Below are 26,771 nucleotides of genomic sequence, written 5' to 3'. Positions count from 1 at the left end.
GCTCAAAGCCACAGAGTTAGTGAGTATTATGTGTCTGAGGCCAGATTTGAACTCGGGTCCTCTTCACTCCAGTGCCGGTGCTCTATCCACTGCGCCACTTAACGGCCCCCATTTTAAGCAATTTTAAAAAATCTTTTGCTTGTTAGCCTAAATGCATTTCTCCTTTTCCAGAAAAAAACTACTCCATTAGAAAGTTTAGGAGAGTATATGACACTCCTGGATTTTAATAATCTAAGGAAAAAACAATGATAATGAGCCAAGTTAAGGAACAAAGAAGAAAAGAAGGTCTAAATCATCAACTGATGGGAAGAACAGTTATATTTTATATGTAAAGAATAACTGATAGCACTACTACTGTTAGGACAGTAATTATTATATTGTAGCAATATTAAAATATATTTTCCTTAATGGGAGTACACGAATCACATAACTTTCTAAATTTTTACTATTATGAACATTTAGATACTACATAGAACATGTTATAAGTCAAATTATACTGCAGTTATATTCATCCAATGAGTTTAAAATATTCAAATAAAAGTACTATACATTATCCATATGTCCCAAGCTACTTTGTATAATCTTTCAGTAAATCAGCTGGACTGAATTACAACTCCACAGCTAATAAGCTCTAAAAAATTTACTAAGGAGCTACACATTTTTTTTTTTTAGATATGCTGGGATCAAGTGATGGAGGTGAGTGTTCATCAGCCTCAAACATAATTTTTTCTTTTCTAAATCCACAAAACAAATTCCATTTAAATTAAAATCCTTCTAATTAGAGAAGCACTGTGGCACGGTGGATAGCGGGCCTATTTTGGAATCAGGAAGACCTGACTGACAAACTACATATGAGACCATGAGCAAGTCACTTCGAGGAGTTTCTGGTCAATATTGGTATTTGGAGTTTCTACAACACCCACACCAGTGAAATTACAGATCTAGACCTCCCTCAAAATCTGAAAGCTTCTTACATTTCAAGGTTTCAAAATATTTGAAAACATGAAATTCATGCAGAACACCTAGGGGGATAAATAGCAAATTATACTGTGCTAAATAGAAGTGAAATCAGAAGCCTCCAAGAAATGAAACCAAGAACATTTTTATCCTCATTCAGTGAAATGCAAGAGAGTAAGGTATGCAAGTAGAATGAGGAAGTAACTTTCTAGAAAAAAATACATTTTCCTTTCATTTTAAGTATCTTATAAAGTAGGGACACTATTCCTAATGCATTTAAGTAGAAGAAACCAGCAGCATGAGGACTTGCTCCAAAACCATGGCTAAGGCTTTCCTCTAAGAGTGCCCTTCTAAAGTGTTGGAGCTTCCACAAGATACAAACCCCACATTAAACAAAGGAAACTTACAGTTTAGCTGTGACGAGCAGAATTATTGCAACAAATGCAGATTTCTTTAGTTTCTTTATTTGTCCCACCATTGTGAGACCAAGATAAAATAGGGCTGAGCCAGAAAAAGAACTCCCAAGCCCATCCAGAAATTTTTCCAAGTAAACTGGCACCTTCTGGCCAAGAATAAGATTGAAGGCAATTCCAATGAAGACCATAAATACGATTGGGTTCTGCAGCACACGCAGAAGTCCAAGTCCAACTATTTTCACTTTGTTTTGAGATGTATCACGATTTTCTCTGCATTTTTGGATTTCACAGAATATAAACCCTATAGGGTTTAACATCATAAGAGATATTGGAGCCACCAAATAAATGTACTCAAGGTATTCTGGATAAGTAGTTTGATATAAAGCTTCGACTGGAAAACAAGAGTTAAAATTGATTTATAAAATGATGACATTATTTAAATACAATTTACATAAAACACTTCCATGTGCATAATTACAGAATGTTTCAAAATAAATCTAAATACAAGTTGATCACATTAGCCTTTTTTGCTCAAAATACTTTTAGAGGTATCTGGGGATGAAGGTTAAAAAGGAAGCTATTCTGAGCATTTACTACATTAAACACTGCATACAACTTTATTGTGTTAAGTAATTGTTTTTAATAGATAAAGGAATACCCTATTAATTTTAACTAACAGGTAGAATACTGGCTGGGGAAAGAATGGGTTTTAGTTTCCTACAATACAGCTTTAAGATACTGAAATGATAGGATCTGGGTTTAGAATGTAATGCATCACCTGAGGCACCTGTTGGGACAGAAATATCAGAATTTAAGATACCTCAAAACTGAAAGTAGAGAGAAAAAATGTTTAAACAAAAAAAGCATCTATTAAGCATCTACTATGTACGATTATGTGCATACAAAAACCAAAACCAAAAGCATTTGCACTCAAGGAACTAGCATTCTATTGGGGGATTACAAAATATACACAAATAAATAGAAATATTCACATAATAGTTTTGAGATTGGATGGGAAAGCACTAACAATTGGAGGGGATCAGAAAATGCCTCATACATGAGGTGGTACATGAATTCTGAAGGGAGTCATGGATTCCAAGAGAAGATGAGGAAGGCAAGCATTTCAGGCATGGGAGATCATTTGAGTAAAGGCCCATGGGGAAATAGAATGTTGTATAGTGGGTATGAAAATGGTACAGACGAAAAAAGAATAGAGTCAAGAAAACTAAAGCCCAGAATGATGTGAGATTTGCAAAAACCAGACAAAAAATATGGCTTCAAACTATGTTTAACAGCATAAGAAAGGGAAAGATCTGTTCCTTGGAATAGACAGAATAGGTGAACAGATACCTGAAATAAAATGGACTACTTATTATCTTACTTGGGTTTCATCTTCTCTGTCAAACAGAATGCTCTTTTGATTACAAAGGATGGCACAAACATAATCATTCAACAAGCATTTACTAAGTGCCTAGCATGTTCCAAGCACCTATACTAGGGACCCCCTACCCTCAAGGAGCTTACATTCTATCAGGAAAGTTAACAGCTACATATATCACTACATACAAAATAGACACAACATGAATACAAGACAATTTGGGGAAAAGCATTAGCAGATGGGAGGGTTCAGAAAATGTTTTATGTAGAACCTTAAGCTAGGTCTTGAAGGAAACCAAGGATTCCAAAAGAGGCAGAGGTGAAAAGGTAGGCCAGGATAGTTGGACCACAAAGAACATAGGAAAGAGTAATGTGTAAGAAGAATTGAGAGGAAGGGGATTGTGAAGAGCTTTAAATGCCCAACAAAGGAGCTTATATTTAACCCTATTACCTAATATGGAGCCACCAGAGCTTAGTGAATATTGAGTAGAAGGATAATGTGGTCAGAACCGAGCTAAGAGGAAAGTTACTTTGGGAGTTGTGCGGAGGACAAACTTGAGGCAAGGAAACCAAATAGGAGACTATATAATAGCCCAGGTGAGAGGTGATGAGGGTCTTTTTTTCCAATGAGGGTGGTTTTATGTGAGGGGAGAAGAGGGACTGTAGGCAAGAGATGTTGTAGAGACAAGACACAAGCTGACAACTGTCTTAAACATTTGAAAGGCTATCAAGTAAAAGAAGGGATTAAAATCATTCTGCATGGCTCCCAAGAGCAGAACTAAGCCAACAGGTAGAATATACCAGGAAATAGAATTCAATTCAATGTAAGAATTTCCCAAGAATGAGAGCTGCTTGAAAATGAAACAAGCACCTTTATCATATCCCTGTCACTAGAAATATGCAAGTAGAGGCTGGATGAACCATTTGTCAGATATTATAAAAGAATTTCAGGCATGTGGCTGGGAATACGATAAATAAGCTTCTGATTCTATGATTAATCTTAATTAGTAAAGAGTTTGCATTAGATATAATTTTAAGAAAAGATATTTGGAAAGTATTCAAATTGTACATTAGGAACATAAAATAAGGTACTTTAAACTGAGTAGCAAAAAACCTTTCATGAATGATCAGAATACTCTTTAATAAACAAACATGTAAATAATTCTTTCAAAAATGCTTACGGGATGTCAAAAAGTTTAAGCAAAGTATTTTAAACCTTCCTTCTATAATTGTATTTAGGATATTAATTTGTATTATATGTGGGCTTGCTTTTAAAAAATTTCAGCCTAAGAAAACTGAAAATAACTAAGAATCTGGTGCTCCTCAGTTCTAACTTCTTTCCCTATGTCCAAGCACCTACTGTTCTTAGGTGGCTTCCCCTTCCCGTCACGAAGGTCACCAAAAATTTAATATGAATTAATTTAATGTGGTTATCTTTCCCAGAAAGGACTGTATTTTATTTTCTTTTTTCTTTTTTTCTTTTGCTTTTTTTTGGTGAGGCAATGGGGATTAAGTGACTTGCCTAGGGTTACACAGCTAGGAAGCGTCAAGTGTCTGAGGCCGGATTTGAACTCAGGTCCTCTTGACTCCAAGGCCGGAGCTCAATCCACTGCATCACCTAGCTGCCCCGAAAGGACTGTATTTTAACAGGAAAAAACACCAAAATAAAATTTCTTGTAGAACTACACGTACAATGAATGGCAGTTGGATGAAGGACATATTTGCAGGAAATACGTGTTATGGTAAACTATCATCCTAACTTCAATCCAGCCTATCTTAACCATCTTGCAATATAAGATCATCAGGTTTTACTATCTTTCCCAAAGGATTTCATAAAATATGATGTTATCCCCAATTTATTCAAAAGAATAAATTAAAAAACAAGAGGATGCAAAGATCTGCCCAAAATTGCATCTACAGTTGGGGGCAGAAGCAGCATTTACATCCCATGAATTGTGGAAGTCTCAGGCTAGTACTTAATCTGATGTATGGTGCCCCTTTGCATAAGACTCCAATACTACTCTGGTAGACAAAGGTTTTAATGAGCTCTGAAAATAACCCTTACTCCACCCACCAAAACCTATGCTTCTCAACCAGCTGTGTATTTTGTGAAACAGTCACACTACTTCATATGCTAACTGTAAAGAACTTAATTGTTTTGGGTGCTATGTAAATTAAATGAATGTGTGTGGGAATACAGGTTTATAGTTTATTTGATGTTACAGGTTAAAAGAAAAGAAAAAGTCACAAGGATCAAGACAAATATTTAAAGAATATGAAAGATTAAGTTTCTAAATTTACATTAGGATAACATGAACTGAGACAGGTAAATATTTATCTACCTAATCAGTAGCCCACTTAGGTATTAATAGATAATGCATATTCTAAAACTTATATAACTAAGTTATATAACTTTTACAATTTCACCTTGTTTCATCAAGATAATGTGTTTGGAGAATATAATCCTGATTCCCTGTTTTTCATATAGGTACTTATTTAGCAAAATCTACACTACACATGGAGGAAAAACACTTAACTGAATCCAACTCTATTTATTATTTCTACTTCTTCCATACATACTAAACTGGATGTGTCATCTCTTCAATAAGAGGCAGTGTGTTCTATTGTGTAAAAAGCAATGGACTTAAGTATCAGAAAGGCCTGTGTCCTAGTCACCATTCTAACAACTGTATTACCTTGGGCAAATGAATCATTTAACCTCTCTAAGTTTATTTACCTGGCAAGGAGGGGTTAATAATAATACTTTTACTACCTATTTCACAGCGATAATATGAAAAACAAATGAGATCATGTAAAGTACTCTGTAACCATAAATTACTATATAAATGATCACTCCATTTTTTGCAAAGAGTTTCATCTTTTAGGTAATAATGCAAAGATAACATTTTAGATAGCTAATTGCTTTGGAAATTAAAGTCTAGTAAGAACTCTTTTTAAAGCTTTACTATTCTCTTGAAGCACACTAGCATTAACCTTATATCATCCCCTCCCCTCTTCCACCTAATTTCTAAAGCTGAAAGAAGCAATGACTCTGATACTGTGAATTTGGAAAAAAAAAAATCTGTGCTTTGCAAATGTAGACAAAACATGACTTCAAATAACTCCCTAATGCAACAACTCTACATTCTATCCAAAACATCCTAAACTTCCAACCTGAATTGCCCAAACACATCAAGCATAATACCTAACAATGGAGGAAGAAATCTGTTTAATAGTTTATTAAAATTTAGGCAACATACCACTTTCCGTAAAGTTCACATATTTTGATATTTTGAAACATCTGATTTTATCAGTGCAACATCCCTTCACAAGGTCCTTATCTGATGCCTCATCATGGTGTGGTTTCTTGATGGGTATGCCAGCAGAGCACAAGTTCTAAAAGGTATTACCATACAAAAAAGGCTTCAAAGATGGTCCTAACAATAGACATCCGTTTTTATGGACCAGCATATTTAATACTGCAGAATCGAGTCACTACTAATTTGAGATTCCTATAAATATAGGATGGAGGGGCTCATCACCAATAGGTTAACCACTTTGTGATGAATTTTTTGGTCATGGCAACCCATAAAAGAAAGAAAAATATAATATGACTCTTGGACTTCCGCAGTTCCATTCCATTTCAGTAGTTAAGGTAACAGAGTGGTTGAAAAGAGGATGCTAACAATGAGTTTTCAGACTACCTATAAACCTCAATTCAGCTGCTACTATTCTAGATGTGAGGTTGTTGCCCAATAGACAAGTGGTAGCTAGAACTTAGAACATTTTCTTCAGAACCAATAAGGAATACTTGAAAATGTACATCTTCAGTTTTTTTGAAAGTGTTATCTTATATGTCATAACTAGTAATTATCTATTCATTAATTGAAACAAATTAAATTGTATTAATCTTGACAAAATGAAACCATAACACAAAAGGAAGGATGAATCATAGGTTCTCCTTTGAGGGGCAAAAAAAGTAGTTATTAGCATAGCTGGTTTTTATCATGCATCCAAAGGCAACAAGATAGATCATTTCATGGAACATTTGTTCAAGTTATATTGCAGTGATGAAGATAAATATCTGCAGAAAGACTTCCTTAAAAATGATTACAGCTTATGTACTAACACCAGTTAAAAAAGATGAGGAAGTAAGAAGTTCTACAAAGAATGTATCAAGACCTTTCTCAGATTATGAGGCAATATACTTTGTTATTTAATTAATTCAATGCAAAGTTAGGTATGGGGGAAGATGGTGTAAAATATGGTTCAAGAGTAGGAAATGGGCTGCCAAAGGCATGTATATTATACAAACTTGCAATTATAAATCAAGAGCCATTGTATGTGGTAAGTAGCAAACATTAGAAAAAATGAAATTGATTATAATTTAACAGTTAGGAAATAACTTGTTACTGATGTGGGAGTCACTGCAGAATCAAAGATCAAAATTAATATAAAACTTGAAATAAAAATGAGAAAAGCTCATGGCATTCAATTAAAATAACTCCAACTCAACTTACTTAAATGTTATGTTCAATATTATTTAAATGTTATTGATGCTAAAAAATGAGAAATGAATATATAAAGCATATATTCAACCATTATAAATCAGTTGATCTGAGACTAAAAGAGCCTAAAAACTATCTCACCCACAAATACTTGATATCCTTGTAAAGTGGAAAGACATGGCAGTCAAGGGTAACGCCAGCTTTCAACATAAATTTACTTGTAACATCTTACAAGAGAAATGGCTTAAGATTCTGAGCGATGTTGCTGCATATGAATGAGAAGCAGTGGAGGTAAAAATGAGTTTTTTAAAAAGTTTGGCAAGCAACCCAACAAAGCAAGGGCATCCCAGAGGTGACCTAGAAAGAGGAAAACAGAGGAAACCTGGAAAAGACCTTTAATAATTTTTATAACAAACTATTTTCACTACCAAGGACAACTGAGCCACCACATTTGGATGCTAATATTACAGTGTTGAATGTGCTACCAAAAGAAACAGAAATGACAATGAAGAAAACAGATGGGAAAAGCAACAGGATTAGAGCAAGTATATAGAGAGGAGGTCCATGCTGGAGATGACCCAATTTTGAGGGCACTGAGTAATGAGTTTCAAGGCATATAAAAACAGAGAGGATACTAAAAGAGTGGAGAAAAAAAGTTCATGTCTTGGTATTAACCATAAAAGGCAACTAAAAAAATACCAACTGCTACTAACTCAAGTGCCTACTTTCCTATGTATGCCAATTTTTTTAATATAAATAATCTTCACTTGCAACAAGAGTATCTTTGATGAGGGTCTTAGAAGAGAACAGTTAGACATACATAAACAATATTTGACAGCAAACATCTCTTCCATCACACAATAGACTGAAAGACGCAAAACACACACTGACTATTTTTACTGTTTGCTGATTATAAAAAAGCATTTGCTTTGGAAGGGCACAATGCCTCCTTGAAGACTCTTCTCCAACAAGGTGTCTCCCATATACCAAAATCATGTAAGAATTTGAAACAAATTCTAGATTCAAGTCCTACTGCTAGTCTACTAAGTAGTCACGCACAAATGACTTATAACCTTTCTGAAACAGCTTCATCTGTAAAACAGAGATAAGACCTGTGGTATCTAATTCAGAGTCGTTGTGAGCTTACAATTAGATAATCTAGGTAAAGCACTCGGCAAACTTTAAACTATGAAATAAGTGTCACTTCTTTTATAGTAACATGTAATATTTTATAACAACATTTATAACAATATTTATAATAACATTGTAAATATAAAATTTGTAATATAATAACATAATAACATTTTGGTTTAACTTGTACCTTATCAGTTTTGTTAAATTCTAATTAATTTTCTTTAAATATTTAATACTGCAGAATCGAGTTACTACTATTTTGAGATTCCTATAAATATCTTGATCCGTTTACACCACTATTGCTCTTGTAAGGACAAATACCAATTCATGTTTCCTCATCATTCAGACTAAAAAAGTAGGGAGGAAAAGAAGAAATATGGACATTCCAGTCTATCAGATTCCTTTTAGCATCTATGGGAAAATCTGGTGGTAAAAAGTTAAAAACATCAGAAAAATGGAATTTGGGGATTGTTTCATTTATCCACGCTATCCATATACCCCATTAGCATAGACTAAAAACTTTAATTTGAAAATACAATATGCATTAAACAAAAATCTGGTCTTGAGATCCACTAACTTTTGCTAGAAACAGGATATATTTACATTGAAAACATTATGATATCCTTTGGTACAGTTACCAAACGTTCAATTATAAACAAAAAACAGCAATGAAAATTTGGTTTCCTAAATATGGCAAAAGTATCAACTTTTTAAAATTAAACCTATTTTAAATTGTGATGGCTGAAGAAGGAAAAAAATAAGATTTGGAAGTAATCAACATTATTCTAAAGGTCAATTACGCTCTTTTCAAGAAAAAATCAGATTAATATGGAAATACGTTTTGCATGACTGCACATGTATAACCTGTATCAAACTGCTTGCCTTCTGAATGAGGGAGGAGGGGGAGGGAAGAAGGGAGAGAATTTGGAACTCAAAGATTTTAAAAAATGAATGTTAAAAATTGTTTTTATGCGTAATTGGGGAAAAACCAAAATATTAAAAAAAAATTTTTAAATGTACATTTAAAGGATACTTTAACTTTGAGATTTGGAAAAATATATGATCTAGCTCATTTTAACATCAAAGTTTAAGGAAAAACATAATTATGAAAGAGATCCTAAATATCCCAGAGAATGAAACTCATCATACTTTTAAAAATCTCTTTAGTATTTTTAAAGGCTTAAATTTTCTAACACATCTGGATGAAATAATAAAACAATCTGAATAATAAAAATGTGGAAAAAAAACTTACCTATAGGATATCCCAATGCAAAGTCATTGCTTTGTGTAGCAAATATAGGGAACAATCCAGCTTTGCTAAATCGACTGTCAGGACGGGCAACTAGTAATGTTAACACACACACAATAAAAAATACAGTGGCTTTGGCAATTAAGATACTATAGAGGAAGGACCAATTAACGTTAGAAAAATTAAGTATAACCATGTTTTTGAATAGTAAAGCTGGAAGTGCAAAATGGGAAACAAAATTCCCTAGTCCTTTGGCCTGTGTTGATGTTATAATGTGGGCCCTTCCTGCTATGTATCCACAAAGGATTATACCAAAACATTCTAACAAGGCTGGGAAAAGACTAGTTATTGACATTGAAGGAGGACTACTGGTAGAATTGAAGTGATAAGCTACTGTTGCAGGCAAAGAACTGGTCATGTTGACTGATGAAGTGAGGTTACTTGAAGTCACATCAGCAAAGAAATCCATTTTTCTCTCACCAGACTACTCCAACTAAACTTCTGGAAAAAAGTAAACAAGATTCAGTTATGATTTGATAAATCTGAGTACTTCTGTTGAAAAAATACATTCTTCACTCCCTTCCCCCTGTTCCTCTGTCCTAATAACAATGTTAATAGGACAGGTAAATAAATACATTGCCCTTTAAGTACTATTAAAGAGAAATTGTATTAAAGAGAAATACAATAAAAAGGTTCATATTAACTTTGTCCTTCAAAGATAAGTTTATTTAGAACAAAGTTGCATTTGCAATTATTACATTCTGTATCACACAAGTCGGATAAAAAATTAGAGTAAAATAAGGTATATACCAAACAGTGCCAATTACACAGGTGCTCTCCCTGCAGAAGAACTTTCCTGCTGTTCCCTTCGGCCCCTTGAAGTAAGCCGTAAGTTGGCGTAGTACAGTTTGAGAATTATAAAGTGACCATATGATAGCGTGTTAACATGATCATACATCTGGAACTAGAAGGGATCAAAAGTGATCTTGTCCAACCCCATAATTTTACAGATCAGGAAACTGAGTTATATCTCCCTACAGCCACACACATTCCCAATGGCAGCCTCTGATATCACTAGTACTACTCTGTAGGTTCACTACAGAATCATTAGTCCCACTCTAGCATGTGACCATCTTAGAGGTCTAGGAGAGTCTCCTGGGCAATGGACACCATCTGCAAGCAGACTGATTTTTAGGACTGCCATAAAAGGTTCCAACCTAATCCCCAACTGAGCCCAAAACAAATCCTTAACGTACCCTAAGCATTTCTCAATCTAAATGCTTAGCATCCAAGTCAATGAAATAACTAATATTTATTAGCTAGTGAGGAATCTCAGTAGGAAGTTTCCAAGCAGAAAAGGGGCACAGAAAAGGAGTTAAGAAGAGAATGGAGAGATACAGGTAAAGTCTAGTTTCAATATTTTTAACTTCAATATTTTTTTCTAATGTCAGCTTCTACTTCCTACTGAAAGTCTCCTATCTAAGCCCAAAGCAAATAGGTTTAAGAGGAGAAAACTGATTAAAATACAACAGTGAGGCACCTTGGGGGAAAAGGAGAGAAATATGAAGGTAGCAGCTCCTAGCCATCCCTGTTACTATCTTGTGAGAAAGAAAAAGAGCAAATTAATTTTTCAAGTTTCACGACAAACCCTCACCATGAATTAAGTCATCTTTGCCCTTCTATCCTACTGCCTTATGCCATGCCTTATTTTGTATCTCATCAACTCTCATATATGGTTTTAGTGCAGAAAAATACAGAAGGATGGGCATGCTACATAAAAACAGGTCCAGAACTAGCTTCCATAAGCTAAATAGAAAATGTGACACTTTCATGAATCTGACTCTTTTTGAGCTCAGCAAAACAACTGTTTGTAAGCCTGAAGAAATTTCAGTACTCCAAGGAGCTATAATTCCACCAGTATGGACACTCACTCTCTCCACTATATAAACAGCAATACTTCTAGAACTCAGTAGATTAAGTGCTTAGCATAGTGCCTTGCACATAGCAGACACTTACATCAACATTTGCTGAATCAAATCAATGATAATCTCAGAGAATTACAGGGGCCAAAGGGGGGAAAAATGACCTTGAAGACAACCTGTTATTGTACCTCTCTGAACTTAAGGGTGCTCAGACAGATATACTTTACTGTATATCTGTAAATACACAGATTTTTCTGTAAATCTGTAAATAAGTTCTTTGTCAAAGTCCATAAGGGTCTTGATAGGACTTCCTATAGCTTGTACTTTACTGGTACAATCCTCAAAAATTCAAGGTAACCACCAAACTATGGGGATGTATCAGAAAAGGACTTTAGTTGAAGAAGAAAAAGAGCTAGCTAAAGAATTATCTACAGAGCTACTATTGCTGTGATTTTTATACACTTCTTGTGGCAGTAGATAAGAGAGGCTGGCTTGGAACCAGGAAGACCTCAAGTTCCATCTGACACATCCTGGCTGAGTGACCCTAAGGGAGTCACTTAACCTCTCATATTCTAGGCAGCTGCATCACTGTAAAATTGCACAGAAGGTGCTGACTTGAATAGGTAGCGGGAGTTTCTTCTTCTTGAAATTTTCCATACCAATAAAATCTCAGTCACTATCCCCATCCTATCCTATTCTGTGTGTTATGGTACCCAGATTGGTACAAAAGCAAATTAAGCAAGACAGTTCTTGGGATTAGGTCTCAGTTACTTCTTCTACATATACACTAGCATGTCTACTATTTGCATTTGGTAAAAGAATGGAACAGGCTATGATGAATGCTCAAAGTTACTTAACATGTTTAAGCACAATAATAACTAACAATAACGCAGAACTTTATTATATGTTTTCATTAGGACAGAAGTAAGATTCTGGCAAAGTTTATATAGGTCTGGTAAGTCAGACTCCACTATATGCAAGGGAAGAGTTGTCCTTATGAGGTACAACATAATGTATATCAAAGCCCTCAACCTAATTATGTACACAATCAGGAACCAGTGTGGTAAATTTCCTTTTCACACATGCAAAAATATTGTAGTGGATTTGATACAGCTGCACTGTGCTACCCTTGTTTCTTGTTTGTTTTTCATTTAAACAGATGAAAGTCAAGGAATTCAGTTTTAAGCTTTTATGTTTGTTCTAAGTCTCAAAAGGACTAAATCTTGGAGTCTCAGAAATAAGTTTTCATGAGAAAATATTTTATGTAATTACTGACATCTCAGAACACAATTTATAAAATGTACACTTAAAATGGAATTTTTTACACTTTTAGCTAGCAATACAAAAAATTCTCTAAGCTATTCGAATGGAGAATAAATCTAACTAAAGTTGGTAGACAGAATTCACAGAGCTTCCAAAAGATCATAACTGATAGCAGAATACATTAAACTTGTTTAGATAATAAGAAAACATGGCAGGTAAGTTATTCAATAACAGTTAAGAATGATTACTGAATATAATCAGTACTAACTCTAAATGGGCAATTTATTTTGACAATGCAATAGTGGTAAAGTGGAGAAGGAAATGGCAAACCACTCCAGTATCTTCACCAAGAAAACCTCAAACGGCATCACGAAGAGTCAGACACGAACTGAAAACGAATGAACAATAATAACAATAGTGGTAAAAGAAGAAGATAAAAAAGGGCAGCAATAATGTAGCAGCAAGAATCTTTACCATTTTCAAAAAGAAGGCAACAGAACTAAGCACTTCATTAAGTATTGGTTTCAATATGTTAAAAAATGGAATAATGGAAGTGTTATTTACTCAGCCACAATCTGCAAAATACTTTAGAAGGATAAAGAGAAGAATGTATATTCCAATGTAATCGAACACATACATACACACACAAATTTAAAACATCCTGAGTGTTAAAAAGCAAAAAAAAAAAAAAAAGTGAACAATAATCTATTGACTACTAGAAGAAAAAAAATAACAACAAATGTCACTTAGCAACAATTTCTTTCCCCAAACAGATAAGCTTTTTTCCAAATTCAGGAATTTAGGGAAACTAAAACAAAACAAAAAACAAAAACCTCTAAATTTCAAAATTCAGACAGTATTATCATCTATTCCATGTGTAAGAACTTACATTTACATCACCTATAGAGCAGTCTTAATCTTGGGAGGAAAAGTTTCAAGAACTGACCAACCAAAACAATAAAAATATATACTGTAAATAACGAGAAAAAAAATCCCCTATCTATGTACATACAAGCATGTTATACTTCTGTTAAATATTATTATAGATAAATGAGAATTCTAATCAGTACTATAGCAAAACAAAGAAACCAATTACTAAGTGGATACTCATAAACATAACATTTTTTAAAAGCTGAACAGAAATAATGAACTGGACTTCTGGAAAGTATCCAATTCTCAATTAATCCATTTTCTTTTTAAGAGATCAATGTTCTTTTATCAGGAGCCATTAATAGAGAATATTTTTAGGCCATCAGAGAGTACTAAATTAATTCACTTTCAGAAGGTGAATGCTTATTCATTGTAACAACACCTTTAATAGTTCTTTCTCCCTCCCCTTCTCTCCTTGACCTCCTCTGCCCAACTTCTAGAAAAGGGAATCTTTACCTGCTGTCTCCACAACCTCATCAGTCACTCAGTCCATACAAATTATACATCCTTCAGAATGAGATCTTTCTAAAGTCACTGATGATCTCCTTATCACTAAATCCAAAGACTGTCCTCCTTTCTGCTGCTCCTAAACCACTCTCTAGCATTTAACACTCTGGACTATGCCTTCCTTTGACTTCCACAACAATGAACTGTCACAGTTGTCCTCTTCTTTGATCAGTTCTACTATCTATACCTAAGGGGCAGCTAAAAAGCAAAAGGGATGTAGAGCTGGGCCTGGAGTCTGGAAGACCAAAGTTCAAATCCCACCTCAAACATGTCTTAGTTTATGTGACCTTGGGTTACTTGTCTCAGTACCTTCAACTGTAAAATGGGGCACCTACCTCCATGGTTGTTGTGAGGATCAAATGAGATATTTGTAAAGCACTTTTCACAGTTCAAGGCACAGAGTAGGTACTTAAAAAACACTACAGCACCTATAACACAGGGTAGGTACTACAGCCTTATTAAGTACTTACACTGTGCCAGGCACTGTGATAAGTGCTTTAGAAATATTATCTCATTTGATCCTCATGATGCCCCAAGAGATATGTGCTATTATTATCCCCATTTTACAGTTGAGGAAACTGAGGCAAATAAAGTGAAATGACTTGCCTAGGGTTACACTGATAGTAAGTATCTTGAGGCCATATTAGCACTCAGAATTTTCTGATTCCAGGTCCAGTTCTCTATCCAGTGTGCAACCTAGCTGTCTCTAACAAGAAATAAGTTTGTTGCTTCCTGAAAAAAGCTACAATGATGAGGTTTTTAGCAAGCAGAACAAGCAGTTGAGATGTCTGATGACAATACTAGGGAAAAAAATAACAGGTATTTCTGGGGACAGGGTGTTAATTAGTCATGTCTAAGGCTACCACGAGTATAAATAATGGCTATTACACAAACATTGGATTATAATCTAGATTTGCACAAGTGTTTAAAATCACATCACTTTCTCTATAGGAATGAACATATGATACATGTAGGTTCACAAACAAAAACAAACCAGTGCCAGTTTCCATCTTGGAAGTTACTGGTCAATAGATAAATGGTTACCAGAAATAAAAATCCAATGAACAACTAATCAAAGCAGTTTGGGTCTCTTTATTAGACATGTTATTTCATCAGCATAGAGAGTTTCCAGATAGGCACCAGTTCTTTAACTTTAATAGTCTTGAGAAAGTTGCCTGAGGCACTGAGAATTTAAGTAACTTGTTTGGCCCCTATCCATAATCTCTGTTAGACTTGAACACAGGTCTCTCCTACTCCCCAGGCAAGCTATTTATCCACTATATAATGCTGCCATTCAAATTATCAGTTAATAAATGGTCTAGACTAAGAAAAGTTAGGAGAATAAGGTGGTAAAACATGTCCACTACTTATTTTAGATTTTATTTATAGCCAGTAACACACAGGAGAAACTATTTCTATTCACTTGTACTACCTTAGTATTAACTCAAATAACCTAATTCAGTAGTTCCTTAGATAAAATCTGATGTGTTAAATTAGCTGCCTACAAAATCTGAAGATACATTTAGCACGATAGTTAAAATGAAAAGAAGGCATATGTCATAACCCCATAACAATAACTCGTTTAATTAATTTTGATGTAAAATATGAATTACTTCCTTTGGAAGTCATATTCTTACCTATTTCAATGTTAATCAATGGAGAGGGAAACTATAGTAATTATTTTCAAGTTGACTTTGATAGCCTCATGGCAAGTAATGTACAAAGTGGAAGAAAACATTATAAAAGGCTTAAAATGAAATAAGAGTTTTAAGTTTTAAAATAATAATAAAAAAAAATCAAAAAATGTTTGAAAAAAAGTTACACGGAGTATTTTCACCTACTGGTCAAAGCTAAAGTCTGGATTCTGGTACCCTCCTCAAAAAAAAAAAAAAGTTGGATGTCAAAAAAAGGCCTTCCAGCCCTTAATCTTTCAACAACAGAATACATACAATGGAAAAGGTCGCATCCTCACTAAACATTTATCAAATCATTAATTTCTTAAGAAATCGTATTTGGTTTAGCAGAAGTGAACCATTTAAGGCTTAAAACAACAGGAGTTCATATGAAATGAAACTGTGAGTTCCAACTGGCTATCTCCCGAGAAAAAGGTCTGCAGTCTGTATAAAAACAAAAAAACAACCCCACATCTTCCACTCGCCTGTAATCCATAACAACATTCACGCGCAGAGGCAACTCTCCACCAACTCTTCCCGATCTAAATACTTACCAAGCCCCTTCCTACTAACCTGCGGGTGAAAGGCAGCCCCTGGAGTCCAAGGTGGACAGCGTCCAACAGGGCAGAGGCTCCTTTCCTCAATCTGGTTCAAGAAGCCGCTGCGGACATGGGTCTGTCGGGGGTTTGGAGCCCGAGGTGAGACGCTTGGGTCCAAGACCAGACGCTACTCCATCCACTGGCCTGCAAGGTGGAAGGGGTGGAGAGAAGGGACGGAGTGACCGGCGGGGCTGGGGTGCAGGAGCAACACAAGCCGTGGCCCCGTCCCAGGGTGGCTGCGGGAGGGGGGAGGGAAGGACGTGGGAGGCACACAGTCATGTCACCGCAGCTGGGGGGGGAGTGTCCAAACCTCCGGGAACACGGAATTCCCGGGAGCTGGCGCGTGTTTGCTTTGAACGAGAGGGCAGTGCCCGCGCCTCCCGAGGGAGAGGATGAGGAGCTGACCTTTCCGTTTCAGACCTTGGCCCGGAAAGAGGGCTCGGGGCTCCCCCAGCTCTCCCCCCACGCTCCGCGGGTCCCGAGCCCGCTTTCTCACGGGCGTAGGAGCCGCAGCGCGCGGGCTGCGGGCCAGGGCGCAGCTGGGGACGTCGAGGCAGGGGCAGGGACGTCCCTTCCCCCTCCAAGGTCTGCGCCCCTGACCCCCGGGCTCGAGGCCGCGGAGCCCCGGGCGTGGGTGGGAGCGCATGGGCACCACACACAGACACCCCGCGAGCCGAGGCGCGGGCTAGTCCGGGGCTCGAATGGAGACGGCGAAGGGGGCAAGAGAGCTCTCACCTGTCGGGACCGTGGCCTCGGGGCCGCCGGCCGGGCCGGGCCGCCCGCCAGAGCCTCGGGCTGGGCCGGAATTTGCGGAGCGCCGGCCGGGGAGGAAGCCCCAGGCATCTCCCAGCGCCCCCGAGACTCCCCGCAGAGCGCCGGCGGCTCCTCCAGCAAGTTCCCGGAAAGGGAGAGCGCAACCTGCCCACCCTGGCCCCCAACCTCCCCGCGCGCGCTCCCGACGGCTCCGCCGCTCCGCCCCCTACGGGGCGCCCCTCCCCAGCCCGGCTCGGCCCCGCCTCGGAGGGCTCGGAGCCGGGGGAGGCGGAGGCGCCCGTGCGCCTCCGGGAAGGGGGCGGGGGACGGGGTCGGCGACTACTTCCGCCGGGACCCTTTTCCTCAAGATGGCGGCTGTGGCGCCGAGGGTATCGGGCGCTGTGACCCTCCCTGCGGCCCCGAAAGGACCCCTCCCCCTCTGCGTTAGCCACGCCCCCGGCCGCAGATGTCCCCGCCAAGGGTCAGCTTGAAGACCCGCTACGGCCTCGGCGGTCAGACAGGGAAAAGGTGGCTGGCCCAGCGGGCGGTCCGTGGCTGAATGGCCATCAGCGCACATGGGGCTTTAAAAGCCTTGGGTCTCACCTAATGGCAGCATAATAACGACGCCAACCTTCTATAATCATAAAGACCTTCCCCGCTCCCTTTACGGAAAAGATTTAATTAGTTTATTAATAGAAGGACGAGTGTGGCAATGCATATCACCTTCAGAAGCCTTGCAATTAAGCATCCTCAGACGCAGAGAAGAGCTAACGGATTCTGAACAATTCTGAACACACAGTCTGAACGATGTTCAAGCAACCTTACAAAAATACATTTTCAGCATTATAGTCTACCCCCAAAATAAAACCACAAATTAAATATGACCCCCTCTGAAAATTTTCTCCAAGACCCAGTTGAACTAAGAGGAAAGCACTTTTTTTTTTGGTCTTGACAATTGCACATTCCAATTCAAATGCAGGGAGTCTTAGACGCCTTAGTTCAGTTTTAAACTGAAAACTAAGCACCAACTTAAGCCCTAAGCTTAAAACTGCAACCAGACTTTTGGGACACTGTCTGAAGACACAGGAGCCTATTCATTTCATAAGGAACAAAATGCATGCCTGTAAGACAAATTGGCCGTTGCGAAAATGTTATTTCTCTTTGGACACCCAGCTCCCTTTTCCATAATTCCCGAAACCTTACCCAGCCTTCCATTTTTAACCTTCACCACCCCTGCTGGCAGCAGTGACACCCCCGCCCCAAACACACACACCTGCCAATCAGGGTGCTAGGTGGTGCACTAACCCTGGAGTCAGGAAGGACCTGAATTCAAATTTGGTCTTAGACACTTATTAGCTGTGTGACCCTGGGCAAGTAAACATTTCCTGACCCTGCCTCGAAGTCCCAATTCACTTGGAAACCTGAGGTTCAGTAAATGGATTGCAGAGGCTTCAGGAGGAGCTGAAACTAACCAAAGGACCCACACCCCCCCCCATGGGGAAGCTGAAACTGAAAACAGAAATCATGACATTTTTCCATTCAAGTGATCATTCTTCTCTTTTCCTTTCTCCTCTCCACTTCAGCCAGCCCTCCCTATTTCCCTTTGAACACTGTCACTATTCCCTTCCAGTTTTCTCCTGACTGGTTATGAAAGGGGAGGGGAGGGGGAGAATCCAGGTCCTATAGCTGAAATGATTTAGTTCAATTAAATATTTAGTAAGTCTCTACTGTTCTATTATTAGTAAAGTTGGAAAGTTTAGTCTGTCAGTCAGTCAGTAAGCATTTATTAAGCACTTGTTAGGTGCCGAACTGTGCTGAAACCCTGGAAATTCAGTGAAAGGCAAAAGACGGTCCCTGCCTTCAAGGGACTCACAATCTAATGGAAGAGATAACGTTCCAATAAATATATACAAACAAGTTATGTACATGATAAATAGGAAATAATTAATGAAGGGAAGGCCTTAATTTTAAGTAACAGTAAGGTTGTTCAGCACCTTGAGTTTGACCTGACCCAAAGGGAAAAGCGTATATTAACAGCCTATTATGTGCCAAGTACTCTAATGGCTGCTAAAGATACTGAAGACAAAGATGAATACCATCTTACAGTTTTAAATCCAAGTATATGTGTGTGTGTATAAGTATATGCACACATATATTAAGAAAAACCTGGTTTGCCTCTGTTCCTCATCTGTAAAATGAGCTGGCGAAGGAAATGGCAAACTTTACCAAGAAAACCCCAAATGGGGTCATGAAGAGTGAGACACAACTGAAACAACTGAACAACAACATACATATATACAAACACACATATAGTATACACATACATATATACATCTACACACACATATACATATCAGAGGTAGCTTATGGTGTGGTGGATAGAGGGCAGTAGGCCTGCAGTCAGGAAGACACAAGTTCAAATCCAGCCTCAGACAGTTTTTAAGTAAGGGACCATGAAGTTTGGGTCTTTTCAATTCATGTAATCAAAAATACCCTACTGCAAAACACATGATGAAAACAATGTACAAGGGACAGAAACAATTGATATACCTATTCCTGCTGAAGTCCTATTGTCAATTTTCCTTGAGTGGATAGATCTTTGAATCTAGAGTCAAGAAGACCTAAAGTTCAAATCCTGCCTCAGATACTTATTAGTTCTTTGATCCTTCACAGGTCACCTAATCTCTGTCTGCCTCAGTTTCCTCATCTGAAAAAAGAGGGTCATAATAGCACCTACCTCCCAGAGGTTATTGTGAGGATAAAATGAGATGATATTTGTAAAGCATTTTACACCCTTTAAAGCACTGTATAAAATGCTAGCTATTACTGTTTGGCTATTAGAATAAAATAGTTTCGGCATCCATGTAATTTAAGAAATTAAAAAAAAATCAGTGGAAACATATTTTAAACATCCTTTCTAGTAGAACTATTTTTACTGGTCTAAAACCCTTTCTAGATTTTTCCCTTCAGGAAAGTGGGTAGAAAATAAGCTAAGGCCTTTCTTAGGGAAATGGATGAATGATGGTAACAGAATTTAGCTCTAGTCTAAATAATACCATTGCCTCCCTACCTGCCCTGAAATGACTGGGGTGATGACCTACCTAAGGGCAGTGGTCTCTTTGCATTCAAGGTTAAGATATTAATTTGCACAGAGGAAACCTTTCTGAATCCTTGCAGAAGTAGAGGCAACTGAGGAGTGACTGTTGTTTTGGAATGTTAACCCAAAACTGAATTTTAAGAGATTGTGGTCTTTTTCTTCTTCAAGATTCCTGTTACCTTAAACCATCTAAGGATGGAGTTATTTCCAAGGGCATAGGGAAACTCTGCCATTTGGGATATCTTTCTTTCTCTAGGCTAGAAATGTTTTTGATATAGTAATAATAATAGTAATAACTAACATTTAGATAGTACTTTAAGGTTCACAAAGCACTTAATATAGAATAATGTTAAATGAAATAAAATTGTTTCTGTCTGACGTGACTAAATGCAGAATACAGTATGCATATTTTTTCTTCAAAAGCAGTAAAAAAGGGAAAACCGAAGTAAAAGTTTTCAGGCACCTAGAATAACAAAAATTACTGTCAGAAAGTCTCTATGGAGAATATTGAAGGCACATTGATTCTAAAGGAACTATAAGTAATAGTTTTATATTTGCTAAAGTACTACTATCTGGCACAGTGGATAGAGCTCTGGGGCCTGGAGTCAAGAAGACCTGGGTTCAAATATGGCCTCAGACACTAGCTGTGTGACCCTGGCCAAGTCACCTAATCCTGTTTCCCTCAGTTTCCTCATCTGTAAAATGAGCTGGAGAAGGAAATGGCAAACCACTCCAGTATCCCTGCCAAGAAAATCCCAAATGGGGTCAGAAAGAGTCAGACATGGCTGAAACCACTGAACAACAACAAAAAAGTACTACTAAATCAGGTAAATTGAGAGTAATGCTAGTGCTTTCCCTCTGTTGATTTTTTCCCCCAATTTATCCTGTGTATATCTTGCTTGTTGTTTGCATATTTTCTCCCCCATTAGAATGTGATCTTCTTGAAGGCAGGGACTGAATTTTTTTTTTCTTTTCTTTGTAGCCCCATAGCTTGGCATAGTGCCTAGCACATAGTAAGGGCTTAGTTAAATGTTTGTTGACTAACTGATCCATAATGCTGGAGTGTTAGGTAGATTCAGAACAGGGTGAAGGGTTGGACTCAAAGAGCAGCTACTGGTGGTAAGTGGCCTCTAATGAGATGTACCAGGGATATGTGCCTGGCCATGTTTTATTTGACATTTTTATCAGCGGCATGGCTAAAAGCATAGATGGAGTGCTTATCAAATTTGTAGATTACACAAAGCTGTGAAGGATTGATAACAGTAGATAACAAAAAGCTCTTAACAGGCTGTAGCATTGTACTATATCTAATAAGATCAAATACAGTAAGGATAAATATGTCTCACTGGTGGTTCAAAAAAAAAAGAACAAGTCTGAGGGAGACATAGTTAGATAACAGTTTGTTTGAAAAAGACCTAGGAATTTGGGTATACTAGCTCAAATATGACTCAGCATTAGGTTATACAAGCCAAAAAAAAGAAGAAACCCCCAACCCCAATCTGAACTTTGGCAGCATTAAGAGAGGCATAGCTTCTGTGCTCTCCCCTCATCAGACCACATCTGGTATATTATGTTCAGTTCCAGGCACCACAGTTTAGGAGGGAAGTTGATAAAATGGAGAGCATCCAGAGAAGTAATAATAATAATAGCTAACTTATAATAATATCTTGCTATGTGCCAGGCACTGTGCTAAGCACTTTACAATTATTATCTCATTTGATCCTCACATCAACCTTTATTATCCCCATTTCACAGTTGTGGAAGCTGAGGCAGACAGAAGTTAAGTGATTTGCACAGGGTCACACAGCTAGTAAGTGTCTGAGGCTGGATTTGAACTCAGAGCTTCCTGACTTCAGGCCCGGCACTCTATTCAATGTGTTGCATGTAGAAAGACATCTAAGATGGTGAAGAGCCATGAATAATACTGTCATACGAAATTTAAGGACTATGTTTAGCTAGCCTGGAGGAGAGAAGTCTTAGCGGGGAGAATGATAGCTGTGTTCAAATATTTGAAGGGCTGCTATATGGAAGAAATATTCAATGTGTTCTTTTTAGCCCCAGAGGGTAGAACCAGGACCATAGGGTGGAAAGAAGTTAGGTTTCAAAGAGACAGATTTAGACTTGATGTCGAGAAAAACTTACTTGGAGCTGTCCAAAAGTGGAATGGGATGTTTTGGGTTCCATCTCCATGGGGGGTCTCTAAGGAAAGGCTGGATCATTACTTGTCAGGTAAATCATAGTGGGGTTTCATTTTGAGTATAAATGAGATTAGATGGTTACTTAGGTCCCTTGTGATGCTGTGGAATATGCATTTGTAACATGAGAGGTTGTTGGTATGGGCCACTATACCTTTTAAAAGTATTTTGTATTTCATATTTTTCTAGCTCTTTTCAGTTTGTCTAGGTTTATTCCTCTGTTCCCTCCCACAACCCCGTCCCCCCTTCAACTTTTGGTTTTATGTTGTATTATGCACGTTATATCTTAGCAACTTACTTTCTGAACTGTCAAGATAATTCCTTCCTGGTAATTATCTTTCAATTTACTACTGCAGACTACTCACAAAAGCACAAATTAGGCAAAGGATACAAATGACCAAAAAAGAAGAGGATGAATTTCTTGACTTTAAGACTTATTCACCTTTGCCAAATAATTAAGTCATACATGGGCATAAGACAGATGCAGTAGGCAGAGATTTTTTTCATCTGTTCTATAAAATATCCAGTATATACAGTACTTAATATGCTAAATCTATTCTAAGTACATAGAAGTACTTTATTAAGGATGGGAGACAAGAAAACAATGAAATCAAAATTAGAATATAAAACCTAAAAGTTAAATTAGTGACTTAGACAAGAAATAGCAACATGACATTGAAATCAAATGTGATGTGTTATAAGACATTTACCATTTTTAGCCATGTGGTTTAGCTTTAACCACAACTTAAATTTATGAAAGAGGAAGAGACTTAGAATGTAAATATGAGAAGGAAAAGATGAGTTTTTACTTCCAACAGAGACCAACTATAGCTTATTGATGTCAATAAATCTGCTTCTCAACAAATCACTTAATAGTCAAGTCTTAGAGAAAACCTAAAACTTATAACAATAGACCATGTTCCAGTTTGAATAATTTGCCTGAGAAGATGAGCTGTTAGTAATTAACCCACCAATGAAGCAGTGGAAAGAGGAAGTTAAGAAAACCCCTAGATTTTAAAATCTGGCCTAGGGTTAAAAAGATTTATTTATGGCTAATGCCATTTAGAGTTTGGGAAGAATAACACAGTGAATGACTAACTTGAAAGAAAGAATTTCATAATTCTTCCCTGCACAAACTCTGCATTTTAACCAAACTGAACTGCTAATAGTCTTAACAATCTATTTTCCATCTCTGTGCATTCACATAGGCTTCAACACATACCTAGAATGCACTCATCCTTCATCTTGGCACCAATTGTGTTGCTAAGCATTGTTTAGGGCTCAGCTCAGGTACCACCTCCTCCCTGAAGCCTTTCCTGATTTGGCTAGCTGTTTGTGCTCTCTAACTCTTCTATTATGTTTTATTGACTTATGTGGGTATCCTTCTTCTAGGGGGTAAAAGCCATAAAAGTGTTTGTTTTTGTATCCGCAGTATCTTGCATAGTACTTAATGTGGAGTACATGCTTAATAAATGTGTTGATTGAATTGAACAGAAATTCATTCCAGCAACATCTCTCCTAAGATGAAATTCTGGTTTTTGCCATTGTGGGTTTAGAATATAATGGGTTATTATCTTATAGATACACTTTAATTCTATTCTTAGAAGTCAATCCATTCTTAGACTGGATGCTATGGGAGAAACTGAGGTCCTTCTAGTACAACTGATAACTAAACCATGGTTCATGTTCTATTTAATATATAGTAGGCCATGTCATTAGGGAGCTCTAGTGCAGTTATTAGTAATTCCTTAAGATTTTCTTCAGGGGAAACAATTATTAACTCATCTCGCCCTTCATCCTTAATAATAAATTTAGATTTAAAGGGACCTCAGAGCAGTGAGTTACCTAGCAAATTTGACACCTGGAGTGTATCATTTTTAAACAACCCTCTCCTCTCCTGTATACAACAAAATTATTTTCATAAATAATCAAGAAATTAAATTAATAATAATAGCTGCCAGACTGTACCTGTCTCCTGGCACTGTATGAGGCCCTAAAGCTCTGCCCACTCCTAGGAAAGGGAACTATAACACCCCTATCCATACTCCTCTTCCTCAGAGCCCTGCCCAATCCCCAAAAAAACACCTGGTCCAGATGCAATTATTAAGAATTCTCCTGTTCTTCCCACACACACCACTAAACAGACCCCAGGATCTTCTCCCTCTTCAACTACTTGGAGCCAAGCTCACCCGACAGGAAAGGACTTGATCCTGGACAGTAGCCTTTTGCTTCATATGCCCTATCTAACACTCACAGTGTTACAGTTCCCACTTCCTCCCCACTCCATTCAGCCCCTGGGAACACCACCCACTTACATACCACCCCATCCTGTCACAGCAGCTAGAAGCCAAGTCTACCTGTTGACTTGGGCCCTATCTGACACAGAGTAGGGGGCCACCCATATCACCCTCCTCTCAGCTGAGACAATACCACTCTCCACCCCTCCACTCAGTGGAACCCAGAAGCAGAACCACTCCTCAGCAGCTTGGAGTCCCATTTTTCCTTTGAAAGGGACCCCAGAACCCTGCAAACTTAGCTGACCCAAGCATGAATTGGACATCACCCCTCCCCCCATGGTGGCCACTTGGAAAACCACCCACTCACCAACCCACAGGACCCTTGCATCTGGCCCTCACCCATTGAGACAACAGGATACACTCCCGAGCCCCCAACCACCCAGTAGCTTCTTATAGCTCAGGGTCTACCCGCCACCACAGATCTCACTACCAACCCAAGAGGAATTTAAATATGGCCATGGCCTAGTGTCTTGCCTGGTTTATTTGATTCCTGGAACAAATAGTTTTTCTAACACTTCCTTTATTCAATAAAATTCTTTTTTTTAGCAAATACAATGAAATGAAACAAATAATAATAATGACCAGAAAAGAAACTCAGTTAGTGAAATTTTTGTCTTATTGAACTTTATATATGTAATCTTGCTAGCAAAAAATAAATGTCACAGGAAAAGCAAAAACAAAACCAGAAAAAAGAATGGATTAAAACTCTTTAATTACATAATAATTTCCCAGGATTTTTTCCCCCTCAACAAAGAAGCTCCTTCTTAGCTGTGGAGAGTGGTCCATTGTAAGGTCTTGGACATTTTTATGACAGGATCTTAGATAGTGACTGCTCCTGGGGGAACTGCCCCAGTCTCTCTCCTTTCAGTTTTTGGGAAGAGGCTTTGGCTCTAGCCACTACTGGAATTCTGCTATAGCTCCTGCTGCAGAGACACGTTGTATATTGAGTTCTTTTTCCAGGGTAGAGGCACATGGGATTTGCCCCTGCCCCAATCTCAATTCATTCCTGCAGTTTTCACCAGAGATCAGATAGAAAAGCCATTCCTTATCCAAATATCCTCTTTTTCCTTCTGTGATGATCTCCTCAGTTCACTCCCTTGTTGCCTGTGTTGTGGGCAGACCTTTCTCACTGTCTGCCTCACCCTTGGTACTCTAGGGCCTCAGAAACCATCTGGCCCAAAATCTTTATTTTACCGATAAGGAAACTGAGGCCCAGGGACAATAAATGACTTGTTTAAAGTCACACGAGTAGTAAGTATTCAAATCAGGGTTTGGACCCACGTTCCCTGACTTCAAAAACAGTAGTCTTAACAGTGATCTGTGTTGCCTAACATCAAAGATACAATTTTCCAAAATGTAACTTGTTTTTTTATTGTTTTATATAAACTGGACAAGTCACTTAAGTATCTCTCAACCTGTTTCTACATCTTCAAAATAGGAATGATAATACTTGTACTGTCTTTTTGCTTGCATTCCCAGTGACTAGTGTAGTGCCTAGTCCAGGGTAGGTGCTTAATGAGTATCAGTTGATATTAGTGTTACAAACCACTTTCTAAACCTGAAATGCAAGAAAATGTGGGCTTTGTTGTTGTTGTTGAGTCATTTCAGTCGTGTCCTACTTTTCATGACCCCATTTTTGGGTGTTTTTTGCAGAGATACTAGAGTAGTTTGGCATTTCCTTCTCCAGCTCATTTTACAGATGAGGAAATTGAGGCAGATAGGATTGTGACTTGCCCAGGCTCACAAAGCCAGTAAGTGTCTAAGGATGGATTTGAACTCAGGTCTTCCTGACTTCAGGTTTGGTGCTCTGTCCACTGTGCCATCTAGCTACCCAAATGTGAGCTCTAGTCATCATAATCATTATTTCATCTCTCTGGAACCTTAACCTTTTTTT

At 37.9% G+C, this 26,771-nt stretch overlaps 1 protein-coding gene across 1 annotated transcript in view; it reads right to left on the bottom strand.

Moving 5' to 3' along the window:
• GPR155 (G protein-coupled receptor 155) overlaps positions 1-17,312 on the bottom strand; it is a 51,009-nt gene extending 33,697 nt beyond the window's left edge. Inside the window, exons 1-4 of the mRNA XM_027865821.1 lie at positions 17,271-17,312; positions 16,510-16,679; positions 9,645-10,142; positions 1,365-1,764 (exon numbers count right to left, since the gene is read on the bottom strand). Coding sequence (XP_027721622.1) covers positions 1,365-1,764; positions 9,645-10,110 — 866 coding nt within the window. The 5' untranslated portion in view covers positions 10,111-10,142; positions 16,510-16,679; positions 17,271-17,312. The remainder of the gene's footprint in view (positions 1-1,364; positions 1,765-9,644; positions 10,143-16,509; positions 16,680-17,270) is intronic.
• Positions 17,313-26,771: the final 9,459 nt, after the last annotated feature.

Source organism: Vombatus ursinus, unplaced genomic scaffold (assembly GCF_900497805.2).
Source record: "Vombatus ursinus unplaced genomic scaffold, bare-nosed wombat genome assembly UNPS02014779.1, whole genome shotgun sequence".
NCBI lineage: Eukaryota > Metazoa > Chordata > Mammalia > Diprotodontia > Vombatidae > Vombatus > Vombatus ursinus.
The sequence above is the reverse complement of the archived record's forward strand: the minus strand, read 5'-3'. Positions and strand labels throughout refer to the sequence as shown.